Genomic DNA, 20676 nt, shown 5'->3' with positions numbered 1-20676 from the left:
AGGACTTCATTTTGACAAGTAGAGAGTAAGAGGACGCCAGTGATACGCCCATGATGCAGATCTTCTGTGGGCAGCTGCTTTTTCCCCCTCAGTTGATCTATTTATAGTTTGGTCTGTAAAATGTCAGCAAAATTATGGATCATTTCAGCTTTAAACTTCACGATCGGATGATTGATTGCAAACATTATCTACATTATTGTGCACATAGTCCCACTTAGCCAAAAGCTGCATGGAGCAAACCAAGCCCTGCTCTTTCAGTAGAGTTTCAACACAGATGCACACACATTCACATGCATCCTCGACCTTTCACACAGCGCTCACCCACGTGCACTTCCCACACACAAACACCCACGGAAACAGACGGCCAAAACGGCGAATCTCGGCATACACGGTGTCCACTGCGCCTCTACACCCAGGAGTCGGGGGAGCCCGTGAACTTGTTCGCCCTGTTTGAAGGCCTGCGTGTGGTGGAGTAGAAGTCCACGTAGTTGGTGTTGGCTTTGAACCGGAGCGACTGGCTGGCGTAGCCGTCAGGGGAGGACGGGGTCAGGTGGACGGGGTCGTCCTCGTACTGCTCCTCTCTGTAGTCTTGGGGGGACGACAGGTACATTCTGTAGCTGTTGTAGTTCTTCCTGTCAGGTTCGTCGTAAAATGGCTCTGTGTGCTGGCAGAGGAACAACGATGTGGTTTATTATACAGTGAAGCCATGCATTGATGTTACTTGTCACTTGTAATTCCACTTCTAACTCTTATTAACTCAGCAGTTACAGAGTTTTCATGATATCTCCTGCTTGTCCAAAAACACCCCAATATTTAGTTTGCTATCATGGACGATGAAGGAAACCAGCAAATATTGACATTTAAAAAGCTGGAAGTTTGGGCATTTTTGTGAAATTATTAAATACACTTATTATATTTTCTATAATAGTCTGTATTGTAAATATCTCTATTTTATATGTTAACATTTTAAATTTATATTTGATTGTGCATAAATATATTAAACCATTAAATGCTTATTCAAAGTGTTGATTACTTTTCAGTCAATCGATTAATGAATCTCAGCCTGCTGTCTTCTCTGATGATGATATTGCCACTTCTAGCAGAAGAAGAAGACTTTATTGCCATAACTGTGGCTACATTTTAAATATTTCTTACCTGGGACCTTCTCAAATCATCTCCTGACTGGGAAGAATATGTCCCAATGAAATATGGGGTTTTCTTCTCAGACCCTGAAGAGGAAAATTCACCAACAAAGACAGAAGAAAACAGACACACAGTCATAATTTGGCGTTAATCTGGTGGTTTCCCATCATTTAAGAAACACGAGTTCACTCCCCACCTGTGAACTGCGGTTTGTGTAAACTGTTGTCTCCATAATACGTGTCAAGTTGCATAGATGACTGCGCTCTCTGATAGTTTGAACTATGTCTTCTTATCCCGAGCATCGCTGGCGAGGATGTTGCACTACCACCTGAGGAAAGAAACACATGAAAACATCAAACTTCACATGTGCACTTTCCTTCTTTATAGGATTTCCCTTCTTGTTTAATAAGGGGAAACATAATACAGCCGTCAGATTGACCTCACTCACCTGATTGGATGACGGGGGACATCTGCAGTGGGCTGGTGGGCAGGGTCGGCTGTGAAAGGTAGCGGTCTCGCTCCAGAGTGGAGACTGGAGTGACAAAGTGAGTGTAGTTCCAGCCGTCCTGCATACATAAAGTTCACATCGTGATTATAAGATCATTTACAAGTGTTTAAGCATCTCTACAATAAAAATACAACAGGTCGTTATGGGCTGGTTTGTCACTGATTGAACAAGTTATATTATAAGTATCTGAGGAATTACTCTAGTAGAAATCAGGGGGCAGTTTCACAATGAAATAATTTGATTCTGGCTCAGATTTAACTGATATTCAGACTTCACATAGATGTCTCAAACCTTCAAAGCTGTCTAGGTCTTAAGAGGGACTCAGCTCTATTCACCCCAGGAGAAAATGTTTGTCCTCTGGAAGAATTTATAAGGACATTTTACAGATAAAATCCATCTAAGAGTGTAAAAATAGCATAAAATGTCAGTGTAATGCAGCAGGGCTCAGGCACACGCATCAGTCAGGCTCAGGATCGTTTCCCCGGACAGATGAAAATGACTGACAGTGTCCTCACTGCTGTATATATCACCAACACATTACTGCAGCCTTCTTTTACATGGTGCCACTGGTCAGTCTCTACTGTTACCATGGAAACATGATGAGTCTATTGATTAACAGATAACTAAATGCTGCTCTACGGCCTGGAAATGTTTTTTTTACCTACTAAACTACATAATAAATGCAGTTTGAAGTTAATGGCTTCTTTGTTGCTTTCTGAGTCTGTCTGCTGGCGCCCACCTGTTTGTAGAGGCTCCTCAGCTCTCTGTACTGCCACAGTGTGTTCAGCACCTGAGCTGCTGCCTTCACAACCTTCATCGAGTACCTGCGACACATGAACACGGGAAACAATGTCTCACATCTTATAACAGGGTTTCTGTCACTGAAAAATGAATCCTACATTAGTATTAAAGAAAAATAAATTCTAAATTATCTCTAAAACAGTAACAGCTGTTTCGTACCCTTTCCCTCGTCCTTTGCTGATGTCCACCAGCTTCTCGATGCCTCCGCTGTCAGCTAAAGCTTTGGCGTTCTCCATGTTGCGGCTGGTGACCTCGTGCAGCGTGCAGCAGACCGATGCCACCGTGTCGTCTGACAGCACCGACGGGCTGCCGCCGGGCAGCCGGTTCACCAGGTCCCGCATGGCGTACTTTCCTACAGGAAGAGGCATCAGTTATGAGTTATGAGACCGACAGGAATATCTGAACTCTGCACAGACACTTTAATCCATTTTCATGTCAAAGTGCTTCCTCCAGATCACTGCACGCTCTTTAATAAGATTTTAATGTTCGTGCTTTATTGTGCCTGAGGGGTTTTGTTTTTTCTATGATAAAGTGGGTCTGACATATGATGTAGCCTCTCTTCTTCCTCTGTTTTAGGGTTCAGTATATGATCTTAATAAATGACCACTTATGGCTGTCAGGACTGCAACTAAGAAGGAAACCAAAAAATTATTTCATCATCATTTAAGAAACTGAAATCACAGAATTTTGTTGACCCAACTGTCTCTTAATCCAGGTGGGGATTCTGGGTGCCTGCATTGTCTGGATTTCCTCGGCTCCATAATGAGTCTGCAGACAGGAAATAACGTCCTTCAACACAAATGCTGCCCACGAGGGGGCGATGTTTTATCACTCTTTCAAAGTGAGCCTGACTGGACTGAAAGTCTTGAGTCACACTGAAGTGACAGAAAAACTTAATGCGAACAAGCTGTTGATGTTTCTGACTGAAGTGTGAAGATGATCTTTTCACAGTTGTGTGTTTGGACCTATCAGCTCCTTGTTGCGGCTGTCCAGTGCCATGTTGCGGAGGGCGGTGGCGACAGAGCAGACAACCCGGTCGTTGTCCATCCTCAGCAGCTCCACCAGGATGGGCAGACCTTTCTCCTTCCGCACCGCAGCTCGGATGTAGGCTGAGAACTGGACACACACACACACACACACACACACACACAGACAGGATTGACATTTTGCCCTGTTGCTAATATTTCTTCTCTACTTTAAAAAACAGAGGAGTCCAACCTTCCAGTTTCCAGCAGAGAGGTTTTGCAGCGAGCCGGCGGCGCCCTCCAGCGTGGCCGGGTTGGAGCTCTCGGCCAGCAGGTTAAGGTATGGCTTCACCACCGTCGGGTGCCACAGCAGCTCCGCCCCCCTCAGAGGCTGGGAGAAACCTGGGATGGGCCCAATGCCATCCCACTGCGCCAAAGACACACATCAACATGCACAATATAAATACATTCAGGTATCATCCTTTTAATCTTTGCATCCAAATCCACTTAAAACATCAATATGAAAGAGGAGCAAAAAAGTATATTCTGTATCTGTACCAAGCAACTTCTGGCACCAATAATAAGCCAATTTAAAAGTTTAAAGCTTTAAAATGCTTTTATTTGGACTTTCATCAATGAAATTAACTGTACTGCTTGCCTACCTGCTTCCATTAAAAAAACAAACATGTTATAAGATACTGAAATGTGGCTCAACTAACCCGAAAAAAAAAAAAAATCGTCTTAGATCTGGGAACAAATCTGAGGAGTCAGACGGTATAATTAAAGAGACTGAAACCATGTTCTCCATGTTTGGCTGGGAAACGGAAGCAGGCGGTGCTGTTTTCAAAGCAGTCTGAGAATCTGAGCTGGTTTAATGAGGAAACACATTTATCCAGCTTTCAAATCAGACAAAAACATTTCTGGTGGTGTAATTAGGAATTCAAATCAAGCTGTTCCTAAAGAAAACTCAATTATCGTCACTTTTCAGGAAATGCATTAAACTGCATTTACTCTGTGTTCGTACCTTGTCGTCGGGCCAGCCGCCCCTCTTCCTGCCGCGCCTCCTCTTGCCCCAGCAGAGGTAGTCCAGCTCCTTGGCCGGGGAGGAGAAGCCCAGCAGGGTGTCCAGCTCCTGGTTGCCCAGGAGACGAGAGGAGGGCATCTCTACCTCCAGCCGGTACGAGAGGTTCCTCAGGGTGCAGACGCTGTTCTCCACGATCTGAGGATGGGAGAGAGAATAATACCAGTTAGCTAGTTGGCATCAGAAACACTGTTTCTGTGGTGTCAGACTGGGACAGGACTTCTTACCAGGACGGCAACTAACTACTAATTTCACTTTTGATTAATCTGTTGATTATGTCCTCTATTCATCTAGATATATATGTTATTGTTGGATCTATAAAATGTCAGGAGATGGTAAAAAATAGTGTTTCCCAAAGAGGTAACGCCTCCAAATGTCTTAATTTGTCCACAACCCAAAAATATTCAGCTTATTGTCACAGAGGAGAAAATAAACTAGAAAACATTCATAATTGAGGAGCTGAAATCAGAGGAACTTCTTAAAAAACATCTCAAATTAATTAATCGATTATCAAAATAGTTGACAACTAATTGACCTTACAGACCATGTAATGGAGACACAAAGGTAAACCACATGGTCTGTGCCATAGAGATCTCTTTATGTCTGTATTAGTAATAATAAAATAAAGCAGAAGTAAATGTGTATCACTCTGGAAACACTGAGGGATAATCATCCGTTCACATCGTTAGGACTCACCTCCCTTTTGTTGGTCCCCACATGTTTCATTATTACATTTTAGGGTTAGGAATTTGTTTTGGCCGTGTCAGGGATAAGGTCAAGTCTTCAGGGAATACACTGGGACAAAAACAGGTTTGTATGTGTGTGTTTTTTGCAGCACCTTGCTGTCGTAGTCGGAGGTGTTGACGCAGGCTTTAAGGACGTGCAGCAGCGAGTCGACCAGACCTTCACAGCAACGCAGCTGACTCCTCGCCTCCTCCCCTGCTGAGCTCAGGTTCCTCACACACACACACACACACACACACACACACACACACACACACACACACACACAGATAAAGCCACACATTAATTCAGGCTGAGGTGCAGTGCGCGGATTCCCCCACAGGGTGGCTTAAAACCTGCCCAGATACAGTAAAGGAGGCAGCTGATCCTCCAATAGGAACCTTCAGCTGCTGCTAATGGAGAGCTGACATGAGAAGACTGCACAACAGCACATAACTCCCACAATGCATTTCTATAGCATCAATCTACAGCCTCGGTGTGAATGCAGAGAAACGCTGGAGGCTTCTGAGTTCAGATTCCCTGCAGCACAGCGACACTTAAAGCTGCGATGAATCACCATCGGTTTGCGTGCAGTCTGGATCAAAGATAGTTAATGAAGCCGTTAAAAATGACTTGGTCTGAGCAGTTAAAGTATTACCATTGTAAGTTATTACCATTTTTGTTGCAAGTTAGTTTCTCAGGAAACACACCTGTACTTGGTCCTGATTGGCTCCTGACAATAAAGAATGACTGGCACCCGGCCAATCAGACCGGTTTGTAGCATTTGGACTGGGAAGTCTCCACTCAGCAGGCTGAATTCATTCGATTTGGAGGAGATGGAGTCCAAAAACTGACCTTCAACAGAGAGAAATATTCCATCCACACTACCCGAGTCTGCCTGTGTGCTCAGTAAAGTTTAATCAGGTCTCAGGTGGGGTTACGCCTCTGCCAGCACATACAGACTGACGGACGGCAGAGATGGGAAAGATTCCTGAGCGTTAAAAACACTGTAAATGGACAACATACCTCTGGATCACAAACCTTTTCTGATGCACATTTGTGTTACTTCTGTATTCACTACATGCCATCACGTCAGATGCATCAGCGCTTTCAGGAAATCCCGTCACTTCGTCGACACGATTGCTATTTTCAAGTCCGAAACTAGTAATTACAGGAACTCTGATATGATATGGACACGCCATGAAGCGCCCACTCGATGACAGCGTGTCCAATTTGGCCCTCATGTCTCATGTGAGTTTCACCAACTCCAAGTTTCACGCTGTCATTTTGAAGCCTCATCGCCTCCTGCCTGCCTATTTAATTGCCCTTCCTGTCTCTGAGCTCATGTGGGACGACCCAAATGTTCATCAGACATGCTTAAGATTTTCTGGGGCTGTAGGATATTCCCCACCTGGGATTACTCAGAGAGGGAGCGCTTCTTCAGGAGAAAGCTGGACTTACTAATGTTAGATATGTTTGGTTCACATGTTTACCACATGCAGCTCGGGGAACATTAAGATGCTCTTTAAGATGGAAAACTGTGATCACAGAAAAAAGAAAGTGCTCCTCAGGCACTCTTAAGTAGAACAAGGAGAGAAATTATGTTAAAGCCTATATTTAGTTGGACATATTATTCAAATGCAGACCTGTTTCAATCTCACAAGGCCATTATCATCAGACTAGAAATGTTAAAACAGAGTATTTACACTAGTGAAAAGCAAACGCTCTGCACACTATTCTACTGCAGATAATAAATCTAAACCTTCATCATGGGCTTTTGACTTTGAAGACACACAGATATCACTCTGCTGTCATAGGCTAATGTGGTCAAACACATGCTTAAGGCTTTCATGCCTGCATAAAATCTCCATTACAGAGCCCTGCTTTGACGATTATGTGACTGTGATTATGAGCTGTGGTTTTACAGAATCATTAAAATGAAAAGCAGACAGAAAAAAAAAGCAGCGCACACGACCAATAAATCCAACAGTCCTCCTCGCATTTCAAACCCGGAATCGATTTAATGAAGTAACGGCACGCCTGGTGACTGAACAGGCTTAGGAGGCGAGGCACTTTGTTAAATCTATTTTCATTAAGAAATGAGAATGGATCCGTGTGGTTTTGGGGCAGTTTTAACAGTCCCGGGGACGGACTGTGTGCTGATGAATACACAGAAACATCAGCAGCAAACATTCTGATTAACATTCATAAGTATCTAGAATAATGGTTGCATCAATACTTATTTTCCAAAATGTTATTTTTCCATTTTTCATTTAAAAGGAGGATTGTTTTATCATCGCAGGACTTAAGTAAAAGAAATCGACAAAACTATGACTTTACTCCAACCCACTGAGCGTGTGCTCAGTTCCTCACCTCAGACAGCCGGTGGTGTTCCGCAGCAGCATGGAGGACTGAAACTTGACTTTGTGCTCGTCGCGGTGCGAGACGCTGCTCCAGCCCGAGTGGGGGATGACGACCGTGTTGGTCAGCGTGCTCAGAGCGTCGCGGATGATGGTCATCTTCACTGCGTCGCATGAGGAGAGGTTCCACAGGACTCCTGTGGGTGCAGAGTAAAGAAAAGTCCAAATGTAAAACAGTAAAGCAGAAGGTAATTATGCTTTTAGTGATCAGAAAATAAGAAAACAGTCTCATAGTGGCCAAAATATTTTGAGATATATATAAAATAGTTTATGGTATAATGATGATAATAATAAACCCCAAAGGTTTGACAATGAGGACAAAACATACCTCAAAAGACAAAAAACTGATAACACAAAATTTCACAGGAGCTTCAAAGGCACCCGACACTGGCAAATATTTTTAGTGTGGGTGTGATTTAATCCAGAGCCGCGCTCCACCCTGCAAGGTGCAAGATACATGTCGTCCCTTTAAATCCCAAAGTGGAAAGGAGAGGTACATCAGCAGAGAGGTGGCGTTTAAAGAAAGAAAATGGACATACTGCAGCCACATGAGTCCACCAAAGTGTGAAGTAAAGTGTTAATACACAAAATCCTGGCCTGAGCTGGAAAAATGGAAACTTTCCCAAAGCTTTACAACAAAGTGAAGACTCTCCTCTGTGTTTTTCCTAAGAAACTGAGGCGTCTAGCAGCTTCATATCTCCTGGTATTAAACAGTATGTGCGGTGTGGCTGCAGAGCTGTCGGTGGCATCCTGTTTCCAAAGCACATTATCTTAGCATCTGTCCCGAGGACTGTGCCGAGATCTGTTCTGTCAACACTGCGCGCTGAGTGTTTAAGCCGCTGCCGCTCTCACCTCCCACAGAACAGCCGATACACAGATTAATACACTGCCAGCCAGTCAGGCGGCGACACGGGCCGATGCTCAGCCAGCAAGCCGGCCAGCCGGGTGGCCAATGAACCTCGCAAGCAGGCAGACGCCCACACACATCACAGCCGGATATCAGCGTGTCTTGTTTTGCATTTGGAAACAGTGTGGATGCTGCTTTCAGCCTGAATTTACCCCTTTAGGATTAAAGAGACGGACCAGAGCTGACAACTTTTCCCAGTTTTCATGTGACCTGCTGGATTTTTTGTTTTGGGTTATTACTTTTGACGAGGAGTCACGTTTCAGTTTGACAGCATCCAGGTACAGTTTAGGATATTTGTAGTTAACACAAGAGAAAATGATCCAAAGCTGTGTGTATTTGTCCAGATGCCATCTATAAATGTTAAAGTGCTTTCAAGTTTTTTTTAATTTTTGTTTTCTTTATTTTAAAAACATTTTCTTTGTTAATCTTTTCGGCTTTTTGTGTGTTTTGTCATCAACTGTCCTCTAATAAACTGTATTTTCTGTATTTACTGGCCCTCCGAGGACAATTAAAGCTATTCTGTGCCAGTAAAGTAGCAACATTGCCCGCCAGCAAACAAGCATGTAAACAATTTAAAAATCACCTTTCCAAATGTTTGATGAGGACGGGAATCCATTCAACACACATTTGTTATTTGCAAAGAAACCCAAAGTGCATTTTGGAGAGAGTACTGAGCGTGAACAAACCAGTGACGAGCTCGCGGACTTCGTTGTCGGTTGTTTTCCTGAGGAGGCGCAGCAGGGCGGGCACACCACCACAGTTCCTCAGTGCCACCTTGTTGTTGTCGGTGGCCTTGCCGTACACCAGGTTCCTCAGGGCCCCGCAGGCACCCTTCTGAACCTCGGCCACCTTGTGATCCAGCTGGTCCACCAGGTGCTGGATCCCCCCCAGGTGACACACCTGCAGACCAGGAACCAATCACAGAGATGGATGAACTCCACACACACAGTGATGCAGAGGTGCAGGATGTGCTAGTACACTGGTATTGAGTTACTCTTTAAAGCCTCCTGTCTTCTGTCATCATCATTAGTCCAGACCTTATATATTCATCAATTTTGCATACGAGCTATTCCTGTATAAAACCTTGAAAATCAAATTATGTAAGCACTTCCTCTTAAGATGAGAAGATCGGTTTTCCCTTTCAGAGGAGCTCCTGGAGCAGTTGCATAACGGCGAGCAGGTTGACGTGCAAAGTGAAGAGCTTTTCCTTCTCACATCAGAGAAAAGAAATGTCATCATAGGAAACAAAAATGCATTGAAATGCACTGGATTTCTTTCTTTCAGATTCAAAGAGAAAAGTGTCACTGTTGCAAATCAGATTTTCACTCCAATGCTTTAAATTCACCTTCAGTCAAGTGTGTTCACAGTTAACAGCGTATTACATCTGGTTAAAATGGAAAAATGAAACTCAGTGTCTAAAGTACAACCAGAGAGTAAATGCATCACTGATTTTGAAAGCTTACAACTGAATTCAAGGTACATCCGCGTGGTTCATGTGGCGTTTGTGTGTTTTTTGCAAATCTTTGAAGTACTTTGTCATTTGAATGTGTTTATTAGTTAGATATGCATCTCCATAATGTTCCTCCCATGTTAATCAGCAATATTCTCCCTTTTTTGTTTGTTCAATTGCTTCTTGTTTATTTACAATTTTCTAATTTATGTAGGTATTTTGATTATCTGTTATCTGTTTTTATTTACGTGTGTGTTATTCTTTTTTCAGTCTTTCTCCGCAGTTTTGTTTGTATTTTTTGTAAAATGTAAAGAAAAATATGTTATTGGTCATTTTTATGGAGTATTTTTTAATATTGGCGCTATTGACTTTTAGAAATGTTGGATGTCATGAGAAGTTAAACTGTTGTAGCATATTCATAAAGTTTTTAACCACTTTTCTTTACAAAAAAGTAAAAATGTAATCTGTACAAATAACTTGAAGAAAAAACCTGCACCAACATCATGTGGCAAAGATTCTCTGAAACATTTTGGAATAAAACCTGGACTGAAAAAAAATGCAAAAAAGCGTCACTGTGGCATCCTCAAAACTTTTTTGTGTCATCTCGAAATAAACCCGTCTCAGGAGAGCAGCAGACGCACCCTGTTTCTCTCTGATTCTGTGTTCAAACCGTCACTGAAAACATTTGTTTCTGGCTACACGAGCAGGCGTCAGTCCAGGCCGCTCAAAGGCTAATTAAAAGCTCATCACCAAACAAACCAAACGGCACTGAAATGGCTCTCGCGTGGAGCTCCACCATTGTGTTGGAGTTATTTATTGCACGGGAAGCAGAGCAAAGAGAGAGCGTGCGGCGTTTCAGCGTGTCGGAGCACCGGCACATTTGGCACCAACACTACTTTAAGTTTTGTCTTAGCAGATGGCGCTTTGGCTCAGAGTTTGGCAGCAAAATTCTCAAATAAAAAAAGCGAGGTAAAACTTCAAACCCAGTAAGCTGAGAACACACTCTTAGAGGGGATGCAATGGGAGATATCCGAGGCAACATAAATGAGCAACAGTTGCAGCAACGGGCAATTAAATCAAATGTTGCTTTGAAAATAGAATATTCTCTCTTTTTTTGCAATACTGTTATCAAAAAGACATTAAAATAGCGTTTCTTTGGCTTTTCATTGTCCAACCACCAGAGCAGCATACATTTGAAAAGGTACTGCTGTCTTTTGTGGGTAGTGAAGCCTTTAAACGTGGCAGCACCTCCCTCCACCTGTGACGTGAGTCACGACCGTGACGTCCGCCTTGTTATTTTTATTCAGACAGCTGCCCAGCATGCCGTGTCACCTCACCTCCACCTTGACCCTATTGTCTCCGTAACACAGGTGCTGCAGGTAGGCGGCGGCGTTGGCCTGAACAGAGGGGAAGTGATGCTGCAGCATGTGTATAACCTCCGGCAGCTCGGGGTCACGCCAAGCAAACTCCCTGAGGGGAGAGCAGGAGGAAACTTACAGGAGAGATCATTCACTTTCTTCTTTAACTCTCTGCTTTCCAAAACTATAAAGAGGACATATTATGCTAAATGTATGTCTTTTAACATAAATATGTGCACTCTGTCTAGAGACCCTCAAACTACGAGAAATGACCATCCTCTCTCTGTTTCTGCTGCTCCATCTCTCATTAAATGTGTGTGAAAACCTTCAGTTTCAATTTGCCCCATGTGTGATGTCACATACGACAGCAAAATACGGCTGTGTGAGTGTTTGTGTAACAGTACAGCAGAGTTTTATGTTAATTTGATGTTTATTTTGCAGGTTAGCCTTTTAAATTTAGCATTAGCATGTTGCTCAGCTAACATGCCCCCCCTTCAGAGTGGGGGAGACATGTAGGTCATGTGCATGGAGATGTGTTTTTGAACATAACAGCATGAAAACATATTCTAGTAGGACCCCAAATACAAGAATGAACCTGGAAATGATCAGAATGACTTCTCTGTAGTGATAAGGTATCTAATAACATCTACATATGTCTGCATGTGTGTGAGTACCTGGGGTCCTTGTGGATGCTCTCAATGGACGGGGTGCGCGTGGCCACCCGCTCCACTAGTCCAGAGTGCCGGTGGGAGAAGACAGGCTCACCGGGGACCCTGTAAGAGTCGACGTACAGAGCCGCAGTGCTCAGTCCGTAGCTGCTTCTTTGGTACGGCAGTGTGCCGCAGTGGCTTGTGGTCCGAGGGAGGGTCCCCATACCTGATAAAGACATTTAAAATGAAGTTCAAGAGAGCAGTATCAAGATTGGAGTCAGTTGGTAGCTATCTACAAGAGTAAAATCCATACAAGGTCACATAAAAGGAGGAAGTAGTATCAGAATATCAGTGCTTTAACAGTCAGTCGACCATCTAAACGCAGCGGGCCGTCTCACAGGCCGAACCTGGTGAAATTCTGACTAAACGAAACTAAAATGGCTCCTTAGATCCTCTGCTATCAAACTCCGCAGAGCTTTCAGCTTTAAATCATTCTGCAAAGGCTTCAATTAAGAAGCTGCAGAGTACATGAAAGGTTTCAGCCTAATTAAGTTCTGACCTCAGGGAGCGATAATAACAACAGTTCCTGTGCCTGTAAACTGTGATTTCCGCCACCAATTTTGGTGAAATAATCTTCTGAGCAGCTGTGAAACTGAGCCCAGGATGCTGATGTGAAAAATGAGGTTGTTTGAGAAATTTTCTCTGATAATAATAAAGCAGCTATCAGTCATGTGAGGGAGTTACTTGAAAAGATTTTGTTTCACTACTATTAATACTGCTATTACCGTTAATAATCAAAATTCTGGTCAAAAACCTGTCGGGGTTGAGGACCTTTTAAGAGAACCATTTCAAAATGAAACTCAGTAGCTTTAAAGGGCAAGTACGCGCACAAGATCACACAGTTGCCATATGTAGAGACTTGCTGTACCTGTGTTAGTCCTGTAGAGGGAGCCCTGGGGGTCATGGGTGGGGCTGTGGTACAGTGGGCTGTGGAAAGAGCGCTCGTCGAAAACAGGCGTCATGTGGCAGTCGGGAGACAACGCCGCCCTCAGCTCGGGGTCTATCTGTCCAGCGTGACCGGCGTATGAGCTGTGAAGCCCTGCAGGCGCACAAGTGGTTTATTTACACAAACAAAATAATTATTCAGACACTAGTTATGATTGTAAAAGCATTTCAGTACACTTAAACATCTGACTGTTTTCAGGAAGGTGACTAATCTTAGGAAATGATTAAAATACCAATTTTTAAAAATGGTGGCATTTATCAGTGGTTTGCCCAAAAAGGTTTTGTTTTAGAGGGAACACACTAAAAATGAGGGGAACGTCTTTCTCAAATACCAACCAGGGGGCATTTGTATCAACGAAAACGCACAAAAACACCATTTCCTATAGCTGCAGGTGAAATGATGAGAAGTAAAATGTTATAGTAAAGTGTGTTATTATTGATAAAAGCTGCACAGGAATCTACAGCACTTCAATAAAAGGCACATTTATATGCTTAATTTAATTTAATAAGCGTTAATTAATCTTTTATTTCTATCCACAATTGTGCAGCCGTTTGTTTAATGTCATCTATTTAACATCTATCACCCTTCTGAGGTTTACTAATGATGATTCACTGCCAATGACGGCTTCTACATACATGTGACAGATAAATGGTATGGGTCCGATAAATAGCCGTTATAGCAGGCACAAGTATCAACATGCAAACAAGTGATTCAGGGACTTTTCGGGGGTCCAGTTCCTCAATTATTCCCATTTATAAACACAACGAGGTGCATGCACAGCTTTCTACATCTATGAGCATATATAAAGTTTCAGTCTGGCCCCCTTTTGGAAAAACTCTTCTGCTTTACATGTGAAATTCTTTCTGGCAGAACAATAACAGACACAGGAGGTCTGTCTGATGCCAAAAGCCTGTGAACTAGACAAAAAAATGTGCTGAAATTTATACTGCAGACATTTATCATGTTGGACGCTGGAGACAGCAACGTTTTGGGGTCAGAAGAAGCAGTGCGATAGTGGAAGTCTGCCTCAAATCCTTAATGCACTGACTGCAGAATGAAGAAGAAGCTGTGTGATACCAGTAGCAACTGTATAAAGCCTCTTTCTGCCCGTCATGGTCATGCATAAATCATACCTACATCTCATTCGGCTCACAGACCAGTCATCTGTGGGTGCGGCCATGCAAATCGAGTCTACAGCCAACACTGTATTTCATAACGCCAACTCATCCCAACTGTTGTTGTGCTTATGAATCGCATGAAGACTCCGGTCATTCAGAATCTGCTGCAGGCGCCGTCATCAGCAAGTCAAACAAGCAGAGCAGAGGGTTTTTCCATCCTCCAATCTCGGAGCAGATCAGTTCAAAGAGCGCTCCAATTATAAAGAGGCTTTAGGGCATGAGGGGGGGGCGGCCTCGGTGGATCAGTCCAACAGCTGAAGCACACACTTTGCACTTAGAGCCGGTGATGAAGCAGCTATTTGCTTGTGCAGTTGGCTTTTCTTGATTTACATAAATTTCTTAGCAAATAAGACGGAAAAACTCTGGTCTCTAATATTAGAAAACACTCCTTTGAAAGAAAGTTAAAAAGTGTGCACTTGTTGTGACACGGTCTTGTTTAATCTGGACCTCAGAGTCTTTCTTAAGGGCTCTTCAGCAGCCAAGGACACAAACTATAACTGAGACCTTCGGGTTGGAGGATGCTTGTGCCTGAATGAAAGAGAATCATGTCTTAGGTAGAGGTAGAGGTCTGAATGCAATTCATTCACTATCACAGCGAGCTCCAACCTTTTCTGATTGATTTTAAACTGGATGTTATTCAACACTGTTATTTATATCCAAAGAGGATATTATTACAGGTTCATACAACTGAACTGAACTCAGTGTGGAGGTTGGTGTGGTTTAGTTTATGTTTCAAATGTTTATTTTAGCATTTCAGCATTACGTTTGGTTTCAACCCTCATCTGTTACTTAACCTATTGGAGTAAAATTCATAATTTAGCAGCTATCTATGTCTTATCCATTACCTTTAGCTGACTAATTAGATTCCTTCTTGCTTGCTTTTAGTTTTCATGCACTTTCTGTTACTCTTACATGTAATTCTTCTTTTTCAAACCAGTAGAGACACTCCCTGGAGTACAAGTCCCCCTGTTTGGGAGTCACTTGCACTATTGCACAAATACAACTGAATCTCTCCTTCTTCTCTATTTCGGCTCAAACTTGGATCCTTGGCGCTCACAGCTCCAAACCCGAGCCAACCGCTGGTGACGGTTTTGAGCTGTGAGACCATCTCTCAGCTTACGTTTGTGTTTTGACTGCTCACCAGGTTTCACTACCTAAGCTGCGAGTGCTGCCGACCAGTAACGACCTAATCTCATATATCCATCTATTGCTTATCTCCGTCATGTAATCTGGGATTATATTGGATCTGCAGGATAACTGGGAATAAGGACTTAGGCAACGTATTAGGCCACTTAGCAGCACAGTGGGATGAAAATCACTCAGCTAGAGAATAGGAGGCATTTTATTTAGTTCACTGACTCTGCCTCCCACTCACACACACACACACACACAAATATAAACCTATCCACTAACCATCCACTTTTCACACATGCACAAAAGCCCAACACAAAAGCTTATACACACATCACCAACATCCACACAAACCCCAATACTGACGCTGAAACACACACGGACGCACGTCATATGAAAATTAAAAGCAGCCCACACTGATGGCAGCATGATAAAGCCTTCCAGGGCCGTCAGCTGATAATCACATGCTGATGCTCCACAGGGCTTTGTGATAGAAACACGCCTATATGGGTCAGTGGGAGCGGCTTAGTAAAGTGGCAGAGGGCAGGATGGAGGAATAAATCTGTCGCTGCAGCATCAGCAGCACTTCAACAGTACGACAGTAAATCCTCCACCAGCTACACAGCAGAGTGCGGGGACAAAGTTGTCAATGGCCAGTTAAGAAAACAGGAAAAGCTGCTATAGATTGTTATTTTGCAGAAGAAGGTCATGTTTTATAACATCACCCAGACCCTGGTGACAATGTGTAATACATCAGGTTTAAAAATACAGTATTTTAGTCCGTTTTTGTTTTGAAATTTGCCCCACAGAGTTCTCGAAGGCATCTGTAAACCAGACTCAACGAACAGCCTGGAAGCAGCACAGACATAATCCCACATCTAAAGTTTCTCAGCCAGCCTCGGCTGTCTTCACCACTCAGGGAAGCATCAAGTCAAAGGTTGGATTTCCATTAGCTTCTCCTCATTATCATCCTCCTTATAAAATTACACTTATACACCACAATTTTAGCTGTTTTACAACCTTGCAAGTGTTATCCGCTCAGAGACCGCACAGTTAAAGTGGTGCGGAAGTGTTTAACTGAGCTGTTTGTTCCTCAATCATAAAAAGGAAATTTAAGCGCTTAAAGAGTCAGAAAAGAACGAGTAAATGTCAAAAACAGATTATTTTCATTGCAATAAAAAGTCTGCCAAACTATATTCTGGAATTTAGTAAATTAATTAATTAATCAAAGCAAAATCCAAGTAAGTAAATCTGTATTATTTAATTTTTTGCAGTGTTCAAAGTCATTTATTTGAGTCATTTACTGTTAGTTGTTCCACACATTAGCCAAGTCCTGCTTCTTATAGGTGAATATATATCATTGTAAATTAAATATCTTGATATTTATCGAATATAATTAAAGCCATCCGAACATTAACTGTCTGAGACTGAAGGACAGACTTCCAAACGCTCCATACAGCACCTGCATTGGCTGGAAGTGAAATGAATTCACCTGGAGTCCCGGGGGGGGGGGGGGGGGGGGGGGGTTCCTCATTAGGTGGTAAAAGTAATTCAGGACAGGGGCTCTGTCTTACTTCCATACTGTATATCATTACTCTACCCAAGTTATGGGTATGGAGCACATTCAAGAAACTAAATGGAACAACAGTGATAAATTGTATCCTGAAGTTGCATCTGATTAATCATTTGGTCCATAAAATGCCAAAGAAATGATGCAAAATTCTGCTTAAACACTTCGCACGATCTCATTTTTTATCCCATAATGGCACAAGGGATAGTTTTTACCCCCCAACTATAACATAGAGAGTCATAGTTACAAGATAAGGTCTCTAATTATCTCTGATATAGGCAGTGTGCTTATGTAATTTGGGAGTACATCTCTTTTCATTTGTATTACATAACTCTCATGAATATTAACCACTTAAATAAGCCCCTATCTATCATATTAACATATGACGTACACTTTACAGTATTAGTACATAATATAGGTGTGATATACATGTTTACATCAACATTTCAGCAAAGATAAGTTACTGTTGGGATGAGACAGATGATAATCAGAGGAAAAGGCACAATAAAAGACTATCAAGACATCTACAGTAAAAGTATTGCTGCATGTGTACTGTACATGTGTACTGCAATCAACTGCTAGTTTCCTAAAAGTAGAGCATGTCAGATTGAATAGGGAGTTTTGCTTCAGCTACATGAGGAAACACACGGACTAAAATCACCCGCTGCTTCCTCTTGCTCCCCATCGACTGGCTCATAGTCAGACCGATAGATACTAACATGGTTTGTTCTGCCAGCCATCAATTTGCTAAACAGCACATGGGACTCCTAGAGGAAGCACTTTACCACAGGAAACTGTCATTGTACTCATTTATACTATAGATCTGCGCTTTTTACACTGAATAATCTTTTTCTGGCTTGTTTTCTGTCATATTGCTGCAGATCAACCTGCAAACAGGATTATAATTAAGTCTGAGTTCAAAACATCTACCTGGTAAAAGTGAAATCCTCCATATTCAAAGATTACATTCCTTATTTTTCATACTGGCGTGCATCAAATAAACTTTTATCAAACCCAGCAGCATGATCTGCCAGTGCTGTAAGATAATTTGACTAAAAAACTCCCATGAAATGAGCTCCCTAAGCCTGCATATGAGATAAAATCACCTGCCGAGCTTGCAGTTTGGCTGAAAGTTATTTTGTTCAACATGCAGCATTATTTAATAATTCTCACTGCTTCACAGAGATACAGCGAACTCTGCTTGGTAAAAGTGTTGCGAGCTACAATATTAAATCAGCGCTGCTCAGTCAACTTTCCCCGGACAAAGAAAGGTTATTAAATCAACAGAGGAAATGGTGTCGAAGCTGCAGAGCGTGCCTTTGTTTATTTATAAGGAGGAAATCTGCTCAAAACAATTCGCACACACACACATTCAAACCATCCTCTGTTGCGGCTGTGATGCCCGTAACTGTGCAGTGAAGTGTTTTGCTCAAAGCAAACCTGACGTGAGTTTTTCCGGCCCAGATTTTGACCTGGTTGGATTTGACCAGGCGGCCCTCCGGGGCACAAACTGACCTCTCTCACCGCGCCGAATCAAAAGATGGGGCACTGAGCAGAGAGCAATAAGAAAGACTGCACCTTTCACTCAATATGCACTCATCAGCCTGTGTGCAATATAATATCAGCCCACCATTACCAAGCACCAGACTGTCAAGGGCGATCCCAGAGCTTCACTTAAGACGTAGATATTTATGCACATATATTCTCTCATCAAACTTTAATGTGGCTGTAAGAGTTTTATTGTGTCTTTGAATTTAATGTCTCAAAGGACTTCCCACAAGCCTTTCAGGGAAAATAACTGAGCTGAAATACAGACGGCTGAATGATTTCAGGCTTTAAAAAGACTTCTTATTGAGTCCTATAAGGATTCTGTTTTATCCAAGCCTCATCATGGCCCACTGCAGTATTGAACACTTTTAAAAACTGACTTTGTGCCGATAAAAAAAGTCTAATATTCCCTGACTTTTCAGTAAACTGTGCAGCTGTGATTCCCAGCCTGAAGGTCGGCAACTAAGCACTCATTTAAGGGTCATTCACAGTTTCAACAACGACGGATGTCCACGATATATTGGACACATTTCAGACATAAAAAAATGAAAAACAATGCCCACGTTTGTGACTCCTCTGATCGAAGCCAGTGGTGTTAAAACACTTTTAGAACCACTGATCCAAGCATCACTTCTTACAGTGAGAAACACCTGTGAGCTTGAAAATACAGACTTTCACAGCAGCTTTAAGGTGCAGTCACACCAGCACCTCTGTGACTATTTAATCTGCATCTAATCTACTTCAAATGAAGCCTGCAATGCTGGAAAATTGAAGAATGTTTCGCCTCTTTCAGTGCGATCTATGACTGGCACCACGGGGTCCTATTTTCATCACACAAGTGGAACGACAAAAACATCTTTGTGCAGGGTTTTATCAACACTTAATTAGTGCAATGATGGCAGAAACAAATAATAAAATAAAAGAAGTGGTGTTTCAGTCATTATTCTACTGTATTTCATGTTGTAAGAAGCAGCAGTGTGGATGTCAGACTGACCTATGAGGCTGTCGGGGCGGGGCAGAGCGCTCCTCTGGTACAGGCCATAAGGATCAGCTCCATAGGCCAGGGGTTGGCTCTGCCTGGGCAGCGTGGAGCCGTAGTGCTGCGGCACCGCCGTCATCCCCGAACGCAGCGGTGACCCTGTCAAACCCCTCCCCTCCACCAGAGAGAGGGTGGAGCCCAGACGACCGCCGGCCCCTCCTGCTATCACGCCTCCTCCCCCACCCACCAGGGCCTGCGAGCCGTCGGGCGGGGAGGTCGGCGAGGGGCAGGAGGGTGGCATGGAGGTGCCGGGGAATATGGCAGCCAGAGGTTTTGGCTCAGAGAGGATGGGAGAATCGTAGGTGCTGCCTTGGGATGTTCGCAGGGAGATGCGGGAGGGAGAGACCGTACCAGCAGTCCCACAACCAGGAGACTGGCTCCTGGAGGGGAGGGAGGCCATCCTCCGTAACATGCGACCTGACACCTGAGAGGAAGACGGGAGAAAAATTAAATGAATGCAAATGTGACATTTCACATTGTGTGATAACGAGGAATCTGTTTTAATCAGGTTTTATAAAATATCCTTTTATTTCATGGGTTCATTATACATGTACACAACTGTTTATTATGTTTGCATGCCTGCTTTTATGACTACGACTATAACTCACTACTAAAAAAGGAATCTAGACTATCAAAACACAACCACAAAAACCTTTACAGAAAAGATACACCCTCACCTTTCTTATAGGTCTGAAAATATAAATATTCTTTTCTCGTTTTGCTTCTGGAAAATATATCTACAGCCCATCAGGAGTGGATTCACTGAGGATCCTCCAACACCACAAAAGATTTAATGATATGTTACACATTTTTTAATTAAGATTCATTTGATTGTTGACACCCAGACCCAAAACAATAAAAATGTCAAGTATCATATCCATGAAATTGCTGACAATTAATCAGTTCAGCATTTCTGCTTCATGAATAAATACCTAAAAAAAGAAAATTAGACTCTGCCCTGCTCCCATTTGCAAATAAACGTACCAATTACTAGTAATGTGACACTTTAGAGGCCCAAAGCTTTATCATGTCTGATGAAGGGCATCATTATCTTTTCCATTTGTCCACCTAACTGAACGTGCGTGCCTTTGAATAAATGTCTAAATAATTATACCGTAGACTGAGCTCTGCATGTAGTAAATAAATTACGTTTCAGGGAAGATTTGACTGAATATTTCATATCTATGGTGACAAATAT

General features: G+C 42.7%; 1 protein-coding gene across 1 annotated transcript in view; it reads right to left on the bottom strand.

The window, feature by feature from the left end:
- Positions 1-252: 252 nt before the first annotated feature.
- LOC139223501 (plakophilin-4-like) overlaps positions 253-20676 on the bottom strand; it is a 36307-nt gene continuing 15883 nt past the window's right edge. The window contains exons 6-21 of the mRNA XM_070855425.1: positions 19434-19902; positions 12935-13105; positions 12031-12232; positions 11336-11468; positions 9235-9448; positions 7595-7778; positions 5337-5454; positions 4442-4636; positions 3671-3844; positions 3418-3568; positions 2612-2804; positions 2391-2475; positions 1592-1709; positions 1340-1471; positions 1156-1229; positions 253-664 (exon numbers count right to left, since the gene is read on the bottom strand). Of these exons, the coding sequence (XP_070711526.1) occupies positions 407-664; positions 1156-1229; positions 1340-1471; positions 1592-1709; positions 2391-2475; positions 2612-2804; positions 3418-3568; positions 3671-3844; positions 4442-4636; positions 5337-5454; positions 7595-7778; positions 9235-9448; positions 11336-11468; positions 12031-12232; positions 12935-13105; positions 19434-19902 (2871 nt within the window). The 3' untranslated portion in view covers positions 253-406. The remainder of the gene's footprint in view (positions 665-1155; positions 1230-1339; positions 1472-1591; positions 1710-2390; positions 2476-2611; positions 2805-3417; positions 3569-3670; positions 3845-4441; positions 4637-5336; positions 5455-7594; positions 7779-9234; positions 9449-11335; positions 11469-12030; positions 12233-12934; positions 13106-19433; positions 19903-20676) is intronic.

The sequence above is a fragment of the Pempheris klunzingeri genome, chromosome 24 (assembly GCF_042242105.1).
Source record: "Pempheris klunzingeri isolate RE-2024b chromosome 24, fPemKlu1.hap1, whole genome shotgun sequence".
Taxonomy (NCBI): domain Eukaryota; kingdom Metazoa; phylum Chordata; class Actinopteri; order Acropomatiformes; family Pempheridae; genus Pempheris; species Pempheris klunzingeri.
Note: the sequence above shows the minus strand (reverse complement) of the source record. Positions and strands in the feature narration are given on the sequence as shown.